General features: G+C 28.1%; 1 protein-coding gene across 1 annotated transcript in view; it reads right to left on the bottom strand.

The window, feature by feature from the left end:
• MRG15 (mortality factor 4-like) overlaps positions 1-17,940 on the bottom strand; it is a 73,509-nt gene extending 55,569 nt beyond the window's left edge. Inside the window, exons 1-3 of the mRNA XM_075371295.1 lie at positions 17,759-17,940; positions 8,788-8,908; positions 1,716-1,811 (exon numbers count right to left, since the gene is read on the bottom strand). Coding sequence (XP_075227410.1) covers positions 1,716-1,811; positions 8,788-8,908; positions 17,759-17,831 — 290 coding nt within the window. The 5' untranslated portion in view covers positions 17,832-17,940. The remainder of the gene's footprint in view (positions 1-1,715; positions 1,812-8,787; positions 8,909-17,758) is intronic.
• Positions 17,941-18,495: the final 555 nt, after the last annotated feature.

Below are 18,495 nucleotides of genomic sequence, written 5' to 3'. Positions count from 1 at the left end.
AACTGACGCTTTGACTGAAAAATTTAATATGCATAGAGTTGCTGCAAAGTTTGACAAATTTATAAAAAAAAATAATAATTTATTGTATAATCTAAAATTTTATTCTGTTGCGTGAAAATCAATTAAATAAAAATACTGCCTGTACTTATTTTAGTTGAACTGTTGCACAATGTTGATTCTTCTCAACAGTATAACCTAAGTCATAATATGCCTGTGTAAAAAATATATACCTTTAACATGACAAGTGTTGCTTAATGTGATGTTATGAAGTTATGTGAATAGGGGAGGGAAGTATTCTGAAGGGGGCAAGGACCAATAATCTGTAAAATTAGTTAATGTTATGATCGAAAAGCAGAAAGAAATTGAATGGACGTTTGTCTGCAACTTCTTGAACAAGCCAATGATGATGAAACATTCATGCAAAGGATTATAACAGGAGAAAAAAGCTGGGTTTATGGTTATGACATAGAGACGAAAGTTCATCATCACAATGTATTGGCAAAGGATCTCAACATCCCAAGAAAGCAAGTCAGTCTTGATCCAATATGAAAGTGGTGCTTTCTGTTTCTTTAGATTTTAAATACTTGCCTCAATGTAAAACAGTGAACCGTACGTACTAAGGCATTTTACAACTGTTGCATGAAAAAATCTGCAAAAAGAGGCCAGAGTTCTGGCAACAATGCACCACACATTCTCAGCTTTGTCAATTAATCAATTTTGTGCAAAAAATCAGATGACTGTCCTCCCTCAGCCTCTCTACTTGTCCCACATTAAAACAAATTCATCATGGACATTAAAAACCATTTCAAATGAAACTATCCAGGACTGATTCGTGAAGTGAAAACACTACTGGGAAATGTGTGTGAGTAAAAGAGGGGAGTAGTTTGAAGGGAACAAGGACCAATAATCTGTAAAATTAATAATAAATATTAAAATAATAAAGTTTGGTTATTTTCTGAACAGACCTCATATATACATATATAAAAGGTAATCTGTTACAAACAAATTATGATGTTCAATGTTTCTTTAATGTAGATTTTTAATGAAACAATGTGTAATAAGAAAATGTATAAGTTCTTTGAATGTATTGTAACATTATTTTATAACCAGAATTGTAAAATTATATAAAAAAATCATCCATTGTCTAATCAAAAATTTTATTCTGTTGCATGAAAATCAATTAGATAAAAATATAGCCTGCACTTATTTTAGTTTGAATTACTACACAATGTCGATTCTTCACTGCAATATAACATCAGCCGTAATATGCCTGTGTAAAAAATATGCACCTTCAACATGCCAAGTGTTGCTTAATAAACACTGAAGTAAACTTGTACAATATCAGAAATTGTGGGCATTTATCACTGAAAATAATATATATATTTTTTCTAAGGATAAAATATTATTTTACAGGATTAGAAGTTAATGTTATAATAAAAGATAACCATGGTTGTTTCTGTTACCTATAACTGGATAAAGATTAGTTTTTTCATTTATTTATGTAAGAAAATAAACTATATTTATAATTAGTTAACTTATAACAGTTTATTTTAAATAACATGTATTTTGGTATTAAATAATCTTAAGAAATAAAAATAGGCAATTTATAAAACTGGAAATCCCAGTAGGTTTTTAAAAATATAAATAACGTTTATTTGTAACAAGATAAATATGCTAAAAGAGGAATACATTTTAAATAAATATTTCATACTTACGGCTCTGCCTTTTGAGCTTTATACAAGTCTCTTTGTTTTTGTAAATTTGCATCATTATACTTAAGTACTCTACTTTCTGGTACCCATTCATCCCAACTGTAAAAAAAAAATGGATTATAAGAGGTTACTAATACTATTATTTTAAAATGAAATAAAACTCTCATTAAATTCTTTATGCAAAAGTAATACTATTAAAAAACAGTCTAAATGACAATTTTTATATTGGATGAATTACAATTTAATATTCTATAATATTTTTTACTTTACCAATATTCATTAAATGCACTAAAAATAAAAAATATAAGATTATTAATTCTGTCAAAAATTTCATGATAAAATAAATACATGGATTTATTAGATGAATACTACTAATACAATGATAGATTTTATAAGAAAAAACAGATTAAAAAAACAATTATGTCAAACCACTTATCACAAATAGCTAAAAAAAAAATATTTTATTGATAAACTTTGATTCCATAATCTAATAAGCAAACCTATAAGAAATAATTATTTTCTGAACATTACTATTTCTTGGTACTGCTAATCAATAAAAAGGCAATCCAAAGCCTTCAGCTACCATGGAGTGTTGGCCGAGTAAGCACTGTTTTGATTTTTTTTTAATGGTGGTATTACATTGCAACGTAAGTTAAGGCACAGTTTTAAAATGGAAGAGTCCCAACATAGCAAAATTTTAAACTAGGAAGGAAAGTTAAGATAGATTGTTTCAGCAATGCCAAAGAAGAATACTGGCTGCCTACAAATAGTTCATACCCCAGAAAATGGTAAGTGAGAATAGCCCTACAACTGAGTCGGCAACATTCTGCCAAATGACATTCTTCAGCACACTACGCATCTCAGATAGGAGTGTTATGTGAATGTTTCACATCGATTTGCATTCTAATTCAATTGAGATTCAAATGGTTGAAGAACTACTGCCTTAAGATTTAAATGAATAAATGAACTTTTGCACAAAATGACATGCAGAATTCCAATTTTTGTCAAATTTAATAATGTCAGATGAGACCCATTTTCATCTAAGTGGGTGTGTCAGTGAACAAGAATTTCAGATATTGTGTACAGGAGAATTCGCATTTATTGCATCTCCTTTGCACAGTGAGAGGGTAAGAGTTTAGTATGGAATGAGTTCTGTTGGAATTTTCAAACAACTTTTAATTATCGTTATGTTACCACATAACGATAATCTGAGCATTATGTAACCAAGATGGATGATTATATTATCTTACTAATGTTAAGATAAACCATGCTGATTTACTCATTATGGTTTCAAGGTGCTGTGATGTTTTTCATAATACAGTTTAATATGAAGACTGCTGGACAATTGTTTCCAGGACATGTCATCTTTTGTAATAGTGATGTATACTGGCACGTTCACGTTATTGATCATGTGATTACTTCTTAAGGAGATATTTAAATCGTACAAGTTATGAGAACTAACAACACAGCACATTTGAATTAAAAAAATCCATCATAAGTGTAATTCAACTGATTCAATTAGAAATGCTTGGGAAGACTATACTATAAACTCTCTCAAGCAAAATGCAGATACTTGTTTGCCGAGCAAAGTATATCATCTTAATGACATATTTAAAACACAATAATCACACAAAATGCTTTTTTATAGACTTTCTAATTACTAAAGTAATTTCTAATTATATTGTTTACCTAAAAACAAATTACGTATTTTACAATTTTATACTTAAATCAATTCTGCTCCACTTGTGCATATAGATGACATTAAAGTATAGCAACAGCTTCATATTTCAAAACTGAGAAATACTAGGATGTAGAAACAAGTGCAGATCTACAGTCACAAAATGAATACTTTATGATGTTTGAAATTCTTGTCTGCCATTTTGAATCCACAACATTGAATTAAACTTTTTTTTTAAATAGAAAGGTGTGGGAATGTGATACTTAAATTAAATTTAAACTTTTATGAGAAAAAAAAGGCGAAATCATTTCTTGATAAATGTTTTCGTTTTTGAATTATAAGCAATCAACGTTGCAAAAACATAAAAATCATGTCAGTAATAAAATGATATAAAACAATGTAAAATTGCTTAAGTTAAAAACATCTAAAAAATTATGAAACTTAAAAAATCTATTATAAATTTAGAGTAGTAAATCAGTTATTACTGTACAGCAATGCAATTTGTACTATGTTATGTTAACTATGTAATGTTAACAATGCATGTAACATTATGTACTTCTCATTTTGGCTTCTTACATCAACATACAAAAATACAGTAACTGATTACCTGTAGATTAGTTATTATTATAAATATAATAATATAATATGGCTATTATAATATAATATAATATATATATATATATTATAATATAATATGGCTATTCTGCCATCTTCAGGAGGAATTTATAATAATTTAGAATAAATATATAAAATTCACATGATAAAATCATGATTGATTGTCATAAAATAAAAATTTTGTAAATATAAAAATCTTAAGTTAGATTAAAATAATTACACCCATTTTGTAAGTGTCACAATTGTGACACTCTTATGACTTCAACATTTATAAAATTTTTATCTTATGATGATCAATTGTTATGTCTCTAATTTCATCATGTGAATTTTACAATTTTTATATATTTTAATTCTAAATTATTATTAATCCCTCCTGAAGATGACAGAATAGCCGAAAACATTTGAGGAATTCAAATAATATGCTGGTAAGTTGTTTTAATATTATATTTATAATAATTATATTTTACCATGTTTGAAAAACTTAAATTAATAATTGTACTGAAGAATTAAGTTGCACTTCTTCAAATCTTTGTTCTCTAATGCAAATTTTATTATTATTTTTATTTATTCATTTAGTTTTAAATAATGCATCCTTTAAAACAAAACCGAAAGAATAATTCTGTTGATGATGTATGGGTATGGTAATAGAATAAAGCAGCAGTCTTTCACATTGGCTAGTTCATTTTGAACTAGCCAATGTGATTTATTTAATAATAAATTTCAAAACAGAGAACCAATAAGCAAATTAACTGCGACCAAGATGGTACAACAATTTTAATAAATCTGTACTGTAAGAAACTGGGAGACCAATGACTATACTATTAATGATCATTCATTCAATATTTCAATTTAATCATTCAATGTTTTGCAGAACTTTGTTGAGGACCCTCATTCAATGATTAGGAAAACTGTTATCCAACATGACATTAATTATTTTTTTCAATTAACAAAAACTCTTAAAACCAGAATAGCTAATAATTACCTTATAATTTTCATCCTATAAGTTACACCTTGTGCAAGAACTTTCAGAAAATTTTGATTTTTATATCACGTTTTGTGATATAATAATGCAAAAAAAGATAGATGCAATTTTTTAAATTCAATTATATTTACAGATCAAGTTAAGTTCATGTTAAGTGGGTATGTGAATGGCATAATTGTCAATTCTGGAACAATGATAATCCCCAGATGGATGTTAGAGGGTTATACATATTACCCTATGAAGAATAGGACTTTTTATTTTAGATGGAAATCTTACAGCATATGTTTATTCCAACCAGTTAGTCAACAGGATTTCATCAAATATCCAGGAAAATCTTTGACTGCAATAAGGTAACTTATAGTTACAACAAGATGCAGCCCACCTCATTATTATATTAGAGGACGGTTAATTTTAAATGAAACATTATTTCTAGATCATTGGATTGGTCAAAGCGGAACCATAAAATGGCCTGTCAGGTCTCTTCTACATTATTTTTGCGGTTACTTAAAACATAATGTATAAAATAAAAACCTCTTGACAACACTTGAAAAGGTGTATAATTGAAGAATCTGCATGTTACCACCGAACATTATATAACAAACATTACTTAAGGTTAGTGTAATGCCAAACTCTAGAGGAGAAAAATTTTTGAATATTTCTTGTAGAATAGTATGCATTCAAAATTTAGGACTGAAAACAGTAAAATAAATTTTTAAATTAAATATTTTGATAATTAAAGGAAATAATATCAGTTGAACTAACCATTTAATTCATAGTAGTGTTGCAAATAATTAGTTATTTTGTATTATTATTATTATTAGTAGTAGCAGTGTTATTTATTACAGTAATGGTTTTGATTATTAGTATTTAGGAAATTAATTATAAAATTAACTGTTTGAAGTGTGTTCTTGGATGTAATTCTGAAGGTAAGATGAAATAAAAAGTTATTACGACACATTTTATTACAGCCATGATTTTTCCATTTTAGCAATTTAGATTGCTTATAACTCAAAACGAAATAGACAATTATTGAGAAATGGTTTTTTGCAATAGTTTTTCTGATATTTTATATTAAAATCATGTATAACATGTCCACCTTCTTATTTCAAAAAAAGTTTGATTCATTGTAGCGAATCAAAGATGGCAGACAAAAATATCTAACACACCATAAAGCAGTAATTTTGTAACTATACAGATCCATTTCTATCTCCTAGTATACATCAGTTTTAAAATAAGAAGCAGTTTCCTAATACTATAATGACACATGTATAATATATACAGAACTGTTCGAAAAATTGGTTAACTCATTGACAAAGCTTTACATTTGACTAATCAAATTTCAAATCAGTTTTACAACCAACTAATTTTATACATTTGTAATTTTGAAATACAAATGCAATGTTAGTCACACTGTTTTAAAATAATCTACAAACTAATTAAAATTCAAATAAAGGATTACTAATAGGAATGCTTTTTAACAATCATGAATGAAATTTACCTAAATAAACTTGAAAAAATATGTAAGAAGAGGCAATTTTAACACATGATACTTTTGTGGGAGGCATGCAGATTTGTTTATTACAGGAAAATTTACTTAAACACATCAAATTTATAGCATGACTATGATGTAGATCTCATAAATGATAAATAAATAAATATCACTCTGCTGCTCTTCATGGCAGTGATAGCGTCTCTGCCTTTCATTCAGAGATCAGGGGTTCGATTCCCATTCAGGCAAGGCATTTTTCATATGCTGTAATATTTGGATTTCATATTCCTAAACGCAAGCTTCAAGCTTATATAGTAAATTAATCGTAAAATTTTTTTTTAAATCTCATCAAAACCATTTTAACTACGAGTAATAGTAAACAGCAAAAAACACACAAATTATAAAACACATAAATTACACAAATATATGACAATGAAAAGTACACAATAAGTTACACAAACATGATAAAAATTTCAATTAAAAAATAAAAATAAGCATTATCTAACAAAATATACAAAATAAAATATGATGATTACAATGCATTCATTGTTCTTTCAGAGTTCCCTTGCGGATAAAAGAGAGCCTTCAAAAATGTAAATTAAAAATTATCTCATATAAAGCAGAATAATTTTTACAACATAAAAAATTGAAAATATTGCACAAATACTTAAGAATTTTAATAAAAATAATCATAGATTAAATATGTTTAATTTAAAATAAAACATACAATGATGAACCAGTAAGTAATTTATGAACAAGATTCAAAATGGCAAAAGAAATTTCAAACTGAAAATTTTCAAATAAAATTACTGTCTATAATCAGATGCAATTGAATTTTATTTAAAATTTGTTTTTTAGATCATTATTTGTAAAATTTCCAATTATACTATATTGCATCAATGTTTTTTTTACTACGTTAACTGAAAATCAACAAAGTCTAAGGTCTGAAAATTTCTTTCTACCAACTGCTCTTGATTTATTACACTTATTAAGTGAATTTTATTTTTTATAATAAAAAAAAAAACCAGAGTGGATAATAAAAATTGTTTAATTACCATGAAAAATTATAATAATTCTATGAAAAAAATGTTGGATATCGATTTTCAAAAAATCTCTTTTCATGAATCAAGAAAACACTGTTTTCTTAAAAACAGCTCTTAAGGAAAACTTTTATAGAACAAAACCTCTGGATAAGTGAAATGTAGGCATTAGAATAAGGGTAAAACCAAACTTTAATGTTTAATCTTAGAATAACATTGCTATAACTTTAATATCAGAGCTTAATCACAAGAGAACGAATGAAATCTGCTAAATAACATCAGGGACTATTTTTTTTTAATCAGAAACAAACTTAATATAACTTTATAACTCAATTTAGAATCTAATTTAAGGGCAAGACATGGGTTAATAAAGCAGAGGTATCATTAATAAGATTACATTTACCATCATTACCATAAAAATACCAAAACTTCTGTAAAAGTCTCTTGTTTTAGACATGCATATCACATTACTGTTAAAAAAATTCTCAAAGAATTTCAAGCTTAAACAAAGAATTACTTTTTAGATTAGCAATATTCTTATTACATGCCCTGATATCAGAGATGTGCCATCCGAAAATGAAATAACAATACATGTGGTACAATCAGCATATCATCTATGCAGATTGATATGATACGCATATCATATCTGCTTGAGACAGACCTCTTCATTCTGAGACATCTTTGTTAGAAAATCAGTTTACTTCTGTGTGCTGATTTCTATCCAAGGAAAAAGGAGAAAATCTTTTATGTACGGCCCCTAATACTTAAATTTTTTAAGTAATACAATATAATTAACTAAATCAGTTTTAAATAGGTTTATGATCTCACAACAACATTTTGTATGAGTAACAGATAGTGAATGGAAATAAAAATTTAAATGGAATATTTTTTATTAAACTAGCTGAAAAATGTTACTACAGTCTTGTGTTAAATATTGATTAGGTTCAATAAGAAAAATTTTACAAAGATGCTCCTTCTATTTTGGCTAACAAGGGATCTGGACAAAGCTACACACTTTTCACATAAAAATAAAAAAATCTGGAAGGAATTAAGACTACCTGAAATTTGGGTGGTATATTTTGGATGGACAAAGAAAAAGCCAAAATTCTTTATAATATTCTTAAGCTTACTTCTGTAGCCTACATTTTAAGCTAACTTCTATCCACTTATTTTAATGAAATAAAAAGTATATTTTGACTTTTTAACTATCTGACTTTCACAATTGCAGTACATTTATTATACTTTACTACAAAATCAAATGTATGTATTACCTTTTATTCCACCCAGAATAATGTATATGATACTCAGGTTGTTTGTTTTTTTCATCATATCTTGACTGAAGGCACTTCGCAACGTAAATTAATGGACCATGGAAACATAATACTTTTTCACCTATAATATTACATTTAATTCATTAGATAATTATTTCAACAAATAAAAAAATTATTCTACATTGTACGAGAATATTAAACTGAACAGTTTAAAAACTATCCCATAACAACTGCTGTGATACAACATAAGCTGTCTCTAATGTTTTATGTCATGTATGACTATTACTTATGTAATAGATAATGCTCAAATAAATAACTAATAATTTAAACTAATGAAAAATTAATAAATATGTTCACAGTCAAAGCAATACATTAAAAAATATGTCATCCTGTACTTTTTTAACATTTCAGAGAAAAATGATTTTATAATTCTTACAACCATACCTAAGCGTACGAGTAGTTCTTATACTGAGCATAGCTTAAGTGATCAATTACAACAGAAGAACAAATGAATTTGACTGCATGAAACCAATTAAATATTTCTGAAAAAAAGGTGCACTGGCTATTGTGTCACATGTGAGACAGTCAGAAATTATGACAAGAGATGTATGCATCAATGTTTTTCTTGTTGGATCTTGGAAATAGATAGTGAATGGGTGAATGCACAGGCGTTTTGCCTGTGCATTGTTCCAGGGGAAACTTTGGGCTGCATTCCAAAGAGAATGAATGAATAGTTCTTAGCGAAGTCGCAGACTACAAAATAATCATCTTCTTTCAGAGACTGCCAGATGGGTGAGGTAACTGGACTGTTGACTAGCAAGAAATGAGTGTTGAAGTTTCAGAAGTTCTTCAAAAAATATGCTGATGAATTCTTCAGTAGGTTTGACTAATGTCTGAAGAGATGTTCTTTCTTTAAACTTGTATCCACTATTTGTAGGTGATGTTTTCAATGCAGCTCAAAAGCTTCCTAAATTCTTCCCCTGACTTCCTCAAACCCAGGGCAATTTTTTGCAATTTCCAAAGTAGCAAGCTTGTTGGATTACCACACACTACTACGTCATAATATCTTTGTAAAACTTAATTAGTCTATCACCTTCTATCATTCTACAATGCATAACCATAAGTTTTGTGTTTTGGTGCGTTTTACATTCACAAACACTGTGGGTTCCACTTGCACCTGGAAGAACACAGTAGTTAGGCCTGAGTTCACAGAACTTTGAAAAGCCTATTTTCAGCAATGGATACCACTGTTTAAACATTGCAAAGGCTTCACAGAGATTACACAGAATTAGTTTTTTCTGAACATGCACTTGTCTTCCATTTATCTTAAGAGAAATAAAATCTGTTTTTACGGGTATCATTTGACTTACTTCCTCACTCTCATACATTTCAGTTACTTTTTCCGCTGTTACAAAATCTAAAGTTCTACCAGGTTTAGGATCAGGCTATGACATGACACTTTTTCTTTAACCAGGCTTTTAGCTTTCCTTGCAGTGTAGTCTGATACTCCAAATTCATCTTGATTGTCTTTTAAAGTCCAGCTTTTAGGGAGCGTTGTCAATATTTGCATCCTGATGCTCTTATCATTTGTAGTATTCCATTCTTCTTTCAATTGGTTGATAATTTCACGGTCAGAGAAGATAGTAATAGCATCTTGTTCAGAATCTGAATCAATGTTCATTTTTTTTGCTTTTGAACACTACAGCTGCTTTCTTAAGCTTTTTAGAAGGGGATTTTCTCTCACACAGTCGTTTTTTTCTGAATAGGTGATTCATTTAAAATAATCAAACTTTTTGTTCAGAGCATTTACAGCTTCATCTTTTTCTGGGGAACACAAAGGATCTAATTGTTGAAATTCTTCATCAAAAGTAGATTCTTCAGCATTACTTTTAGCAGATGCTTCTAATTATTTGCGGCAAGTATCACAAATTTTGTAACCTTGTTTAAGAAAAGTAAAAGTTTGCAACAAGTTCTTGCTTACACTTCTCAGGATTTTCTTAGAATTATGACTTGACTTTTCAAATGGATTGCAACAATACATTTTATTTGAAGCTATAGAAGTTGATGATTCCATGCTGATCACTGTATTCTGGTCCAAGGCCATGATGAATTAATCAAACTCCACACCTGTAGAGAAAGGCAAGCTCAGTTAACAAAGAGCGACTGAAAAAAATATTTTTCTGCGTCAATTTACACAAATGATCAATCTTGTTGGAGAGTACACCACTGAAACATCTGTTTCAAGAGATGATCCAGACTGAATATTACTTTAAATGTCTCAACAGGTTGAAACAAGTATATTCTTTTGCTGGCACTAGGAGTGCATGTCACGACATGCTAGTCTTCTGCTTCATCAAGTGACACAGTCTGGAAGGGAAAGGTTTTCACTGATTGAATCTCAATTAGCAACTGTCACATAGGGGTAACAATAGGAATATTCTGCTGTACCTAATTGTTAGAAAATAATTTTTTAAAATGATCCCATTAATGTTTGAAATATTTACCACATGTACAACACATTAGGAAGCAAAAAAAATATTTTTTTTCAAATTAAAAAAAATACACTTTCAGATAAATTCAAGGTCAAATAATGTGTTTGGTAATCTTGAACTATTAATATCACAAAACCTTGCCAAGTAACACATCATATGAACGTCCATCCTAAGAGCTTTAAAATGACACCAAAATGAACTCTCTATCTCTTATAGGAGCTGAGAAATTTATTCTTTTGTAATTACCCAAACCTTGTTTTTTCCAATTTTTTACTTTTTATGGGGTCCAACAACAAAAAACTGAATGATTGAAAATTTTTTTTTTATATCACCATGGGTAAACCTGTAAATTTTATTTGGATTACTGGACATAAATCTGAGAAGTGCATTGTTTTCATTGATTTGATTTGGAATGACTCATATAGGCTCAAAGCTTGTGTTTGGAAATAAGAAATGGATACTTTGTAGCATATGAAAAATGCCATGCCTAAATGGGATTTGAACCTGAGACTTCCGGATGAAAGGCTGAGACGCTACCATTCCGCCATGGAGATCGGCAAAGTGGTTTTTGTCATTCTGTAAGAATTGTAGGTAATAAATGAGGGTGCAAATTATACTTAAGCTCATTAAAAAATCATTAAATCAGAAAATTTCGTGATGTGAAAATGCTGATAGTATAGACCAACTAGACATATATTTTATCTACAAACTTCTCCAATAAATCCGTAAGTGATAATTCTGGATCCAGCCTAAAAATTCTAATGTTGAAAAGCAGTAATCATAATACATCCTGGAGTAGAAATTAGTTTTATATGAAATGATATTATGGCAAGCAGGTTCAAAAAGTGATGCTTATCATAATCAAATGAGTATTAAAAAATTATTAGAATCAGCTGAAGAAAAACTAAACCAAATCTACCCAAAAATTCTGTAGTTTTAAATGACTGTAAGTTAATCTAATTAATTCTGCAGTTGCTTCTTATTCCAACATAGTAGCACTAAAATCAACAATATGGTAGGATTTCAGTAGTTCAGATCAAGGCATTAGAGGAATTTTGAGAAATGATTTTGGTAGCACTGAAAACCTCGACCTGAAAAGTTTATGTAACTACAATTTTAATTATTGCATCAGTTTCTGTTTTATTGATGACGTGTATTTCTTTGTTTGCTATATTTTCTGTAAAATATAATGTTAAGAAAACATAATGTTTTATAGTATGCTGAACAGAATCAATAATTCTAATTCAATGTTTGACATGCATATGTAAAGGAACTCCCACAAGAAAACAATATAAGATGTTTGTTCAAACAGTTCAATGGAACAGGATCTGTGCTCAAACAGAAATTGTCTGGGCATAATATTAGATGTGTTGAACAAATTATGCAATCTGCAATCAGAGGTCCTAATAAATCAATCGCTTGTTGAAGCCTTGAGTTACAAGTTCCAAATTAATTATTCATACAATTCTATATAAAAGGTTGTATTTGTATAGATACAAAATTCAGCCACTGCAAGAAATAAAACCATCTGATTCAAAAAATAACATTTCCTACTTGCAGTTGAAATTTTAGACAAAATCAATGAAAATAATTTTTAAATGGTGTAATCTTTACACATGAAGTTTTTGCCCTTACTGGATATGGCAATAGTCACAAATGCGAGTTGAAAATTAAGATGTAATTTAAAAAAAATCATGCAACACATCTTTAGGTGAATCGTGGTGCTTTAAATAATCATTAACTTTGGTTAACGTTTGGAGTGGTTTAATAAATATCATGTAATTTCTTTTTTTTCTGAAAAGGTAATCAATAAAAATTTTTGTCAATTATTAATATATGTTAAATAATTATCCAGTTATTTAAATAACCAGATGAACTCAAAAACATATATCAAATTTATTTCCAATACGATGGTTCACCTCCATATTTTTAATGCATTCATTAGCAAGGATTCAACTGAAAAATCTGCAAGTAGATGGAAAGACAGAGAAGGCCCTCCCTGGCCTCCAAGAAATCTGGATGTAACCTCTTGTGAAGTTGTATTAAAAATATTGTTTACTAAAAATAACCATAACATGCATGAATCACTTAAAGAAAAAACTGACAAAGCAATTTGAAATATAACAAAAGCTATCTTACATGGTGAATAGGTAGAAGCTGATTATTAGTTGGAGAGTTACAGAGTGATGAAGGACATGCATTTTGAAATTTATTGATAATGTAACAAGACTGTTTGAGATGAAGCATTTGACAAATAAAATATTTTTATCTTTATTTAAATCATGCCAAAACTCAAACCATCCTTTTATGACGATACTATATAATTTTTGTTCATTAAATTGTTTAAAACAATTGGGAAATATATAAATTATAAAATAACATAATACATATAATATAAACTATAAAATTTTTTAAATAAAAAAATCTATTAAAATTTTTGAAAAACTATTAGCATATACAGTAACTAATACTTAGAAAAAGTGAACAAGTTATGTACAATATTGCCCAACCAATCTAATGTTATGCTAAAGGATAATAGACTAGGGATGATTGTTATTGGTTTTGGCTCCATAGCAGCAATGATGGTGGTCTGACCTATACAACAAAAGTATAGTAGAGTAAGTGGAGTAAAGTATAGTAGTAAGAGTGTAGTGGGTCTCTTGTGTACAACAGAACGCAGAATAATAGGGTGGCTCTGTAAAAATAACACTGATTATGATGTTAATTTGAAACAAGTTGAATTACGATAAGTAGTTAAGAGAAATATATCATTATTACTTAAAATGTACAAACTACAGGACATTAAAGTTCAAAAATGGTACAATTACCCTTTAATACCCAACACTGTTACTTTAAAGCCACTGAAAGGATGATAAATTTAATGGGAAAGTAGCAAAGTTTACACTTAGAAGAATCTTCTATGAAACCACTACAGAAATTATGAAAAAAAATCTGTAGAAAATTTTATAGAGGTGATACAGGATACTTAATACAACAAGAGATTAAAAGAAGCTACGGACAAAATGTTAATAACCTTAGTACATCATATCATTCTTATCACCTATTGAATCAACCATTCTTCATCTTCCAAAAATGTTCAAGTTTTGAAATGACATTAGATGGAAGAAAACAAGAATGTTCTGACCTATTTAAGGGCTTTTTGTCATTTATAAATGGTAATGTACCCCCAGTTCTAGCTAAGTTGAAGCAATTTTAAGGTAATATTCATACACTATCAAAAATAACTCTAGTATAAAGGAAAAATTTAGAAGTTACATTCATTTATCATACTCAATTTAATTGAAATAAAAAATAGGGAATAAAACTAACCAAAAATAAATTTATAATGTGGGCTTTAGGGGTAAAATCTTGTTAAAACTACTTTTAATAGCACTAGTTTCATCAGAACAGACCTTTCAGTTTTCAGTGCAGTAAAACTTCCTATAAAAATGTACCTTTAATAGTTACAGAAGTAAATTTAAATTACATTATAATATTAGAAAGGTATCTTTAAAAGGTAACAATGATATTTTGGTATAAATATTAGTAATTATAATAACCACCAAACAGAATAATAGTACAAGTTTCTTACTTACAAACTTGATTTGTAACTTTAGGTATTTAGTATTTAAGTAATTTACTGCCTAAATTATTCAAGTGAAGCATTTTATAAAAGGCATCTAATTTCCTTCAGGGAATGAGATTATCATATGTTTTTATTAAAGTATAGTACTTTTCAAGTTACTTTAGTACTATAACGGTGCCACTATCATTGGGAGGTTATTAACCAGCATGACTGGTGGCAAGTTAAATAACTACACTCTACTTCTTATCAGTAAGACAATAAAATAAAAATATTTGTTAAAGTTAACGGTGAACTTATAAGTAAAATGTGTGGACTTAGAATTTGTGATCTCCCACATTGTGAAGAGGAAGCTCTTGGATTTTTGCAGGTTAGGTTGGGTTGATTTGAATAAATAATTGACTTTCTAGTTTTGTGTTTCTACTTTATTCCAAATGGATTCAGATGGCCATTACGAATTTACAGACCTATTATATATAACCTTTCAACCATAGTGGCACCATTATAATACCTATATTCCCTTTTCAATTATAATCTGATTAAGTAAATTACAAATTGTGAGCATTGTAAAAAGATTTTTTTTTAAAATCATCATGAAGCATAAAAATTATAACATAAACTACAACATAATTCTTACAAAAAAAATTGATTAATTTGTATTAACTCGCCATAACAAAGCTATTCATAAAAATATTTTTAAGAAAACGATTTTTTGCACATTTTGTCCGTCAATTTTGAGGGTACCTGTAAAGAAAAAAGGTGTAAATTGTATGAAAATAACCTGTTTAGATCATTTTTCTTAGATGCTTACTTTTTTTTAAGTTAATTGTAATAACGATCACAAAGATATTTTTTCATGGTATATGGGGAAGTGGTCCCAAAAAATTGAAATATCATAAATCTGTTAATTTTTAAAGTTAAGAGTAAAATAAAGCAGGAACTTTTATAGACAGTTAAAATTGTGATAAATCATTTTTTAATATTTGCAAAAAACAAACCTCTCTGGAATATTTATACCTATTTGTTAGGGCTGTCCAAAATCTTAATGAGTCAAACTGCACTTGTCAAAGAAAAAATTAATAGCCTCGAAGTAGGCCTATTTCTTTATCCCATCATATTTTTGGTGTATTTTTACTATACAATATATTAAAAAAACCTAGATTAAATAAACTACAAGAAAATCAAATATCTCAATGATGGATTATATTACATATTATTTGATCAATAAACTGTATTTTTTTACTTTAAATATCTGCTAGTTCTTTTCATAACAAAAGAGATATTATTACGAATGGCAAATTTAGTTTTATACATTTTTTACTGATTAAAATATTAAAATTACTACATTTCCAAAATCATAACATTTTTCCAAGCGATTATTTCCTTACTCTAAACTTAACTGTCATGGAATCTACTCGATTCATTCCCTGAAACATGAATAACCACTGAAATTTCAATAAGAATTTTGAAAATATCTTTCTTGGGATTATAGATAAATATGGCTTATTTTATGGACTTGTTTTTAGTTTGCTGTTAAAGTGTCAAACAATGACTTCTATTATAATTGCTGTAAAAGAAATTGCGACAATCTTTTTAAATTCCTACTATTACAAATTTAATTAGTGAAACAAACTAAAATAAGTTGGTGAATATAAAGGTAAACATCCATTTTATGAGAATTTTATGTCATAAAGCTCAAAAATTGTGATACCAACAAAATTTTGTTTTTGGTTGTTTACTGGAATTGTAACATGCTTCTCAAATTTCAAATGAAATCTAAATAAAATAATATACACCAGACTTCAATTGAGCGCACATTTTAATTTTTATCATCAAGTTAAAACGGATTAAACTCTGGTACCCACTTTCACTGGTCAGACTGTAGTCATAATAACAGCAAGGGAAAATTGAAATGAAATGGTGATAATACAAAGTTAGCTTTTTTTAAAAATCAGATTAAAATGCAGTTAAATTAAGACAGAAATAACAGCGAGTGCCAATAAACAAAACATAACATATGTTCTATCATATTTAATAGTGTAACCCAGAAGTAAACAATTATTTCTTTAATATGATTAAAAATTGTCAAGAACTCAAGTAAAAAAGAAAATTTATAAAAAAAGGATCATAAAGATGTCTTCACTAGTTAACAGCTCATTTTGAAGTTAGATGCACAATTTAAAACTTAGCTAACCAGAAAATAATGAATAAATATATAACAGTCATCACAATTTTAAAACTATAAGTGTTTGATAAAGTTTTGACCAGAACTTGAAATACTTCAATGTCATTTCATTTGATATATTCTACATTAAAATGTCCAGAATCAATTTAGCAAAATAAATAATAGATAAACAGTATAACTGATTTGCTACATTGAAGATGTGCTGTATCATATATTTATTCAAGCATCCATTCTGCATTAAAATCATTAAACAAGATAACACCAGTGTAAATGTAAAACAAAACAGAAAATAAAGAATTTAAGAATAATTCCTATTAAAGAGGAAATTGAGCTATGTAACTAGAATTAAACATGTTTAAAAAAAATTCCATCCAGGCACAATGTTTGTGAAGCACACTAAAAGAATCTTCCTACAAATATTTTAGAACAGATGAAGCACTACCTAACTTATTATACATTTTTCAAATGAAAACTTTGGACACGATTTTAGATTTCAGTTAGAATACAGTACTAGATCACACAATGTGGTATAACATTTCTAAGTAATGAAATTTATTTTAAAATATTACAATTTTCACAAATACTTTTAGTTCATTATTTCTAAAAGAATTCAATGAAGTTGCGTTGCCATAACGAACAATTCTATTAACTTTTTTGTATTGACAACAAACTTAACCAAAAATTATAGACGGAGAAAACATTTTGTCAAACCTTCTTGAAATCGAAACTTTGGAGGTATCTTGAAATCTTCAGTTTCTTTAGTAGTTTTTCCTGATGTAGACATGAGTAATAATTTCTAATGTAAGTGAAACAAACAAAAATACAACTGTACAAAAAATCAGCTAACCGCTTCCCGGTTCCCTAATAACCGCTTGGCCAACACAATAACTGAACAACAGACAATCACAGCCGTATTAATATAGCCAACTTAGTAAAATAATACTACCGTAATTTGTATGCTTGAGATTAAAAAAGTGTTCCTTTGATTTCAGTACAATATTAAATTAATTTTTCGTATTCGAAATATTGTTTTATATATTTATAAACATTTTCTTCAGCACAAAAAAAAAAATCAAGAAAACTTTTAATGATTTTTAATGACGACTACTTCATCATTTAATTATGAAGCAATATACAGTTGTAAGCAGTTAGATTTTAAAAGAAATTTTAGAAACTAATATTTATAGCAAAATAACTACTATGTTTGTCGTTGTCCAGCGTACACGGGCCAGTACCTAACGGTAGTGCTAAAAAAAAAGAAAATATACAGAAGGTACACGGGGTTTGGAAAATTTTATTTTATAAAAAATCTAAAGCATCATTTTAATTGGAAAATATTTTTACGCTTTCGAACATTTACTTACAGTCCCCAATTGTAAGTTGGTTAATTCTAACGTAAAAAAAGACTATTTTTATAAGAGACAAAACATTTGAAAGTTAGCTGCAGC

Source organism: Lycorma delicatula, chromosome 1 (assembly GCF_047948215.1).
Source record: "Lycorma delicatula isolate Av1 chromosome 1, ASM4794821v1, whole genome shotgun sequence".
In the NCBI taxonomy this organism is placed as follows: domain Eukaryota; kingdom Metazoa; phylum Arthropoda; class Insecta; order Hemiptera; family Fulgoridae; genus Lycorma; species Lycorma delicatula.
This window is presented reverse-complemented; position numbering and strand designations above follow the sequence as displayed.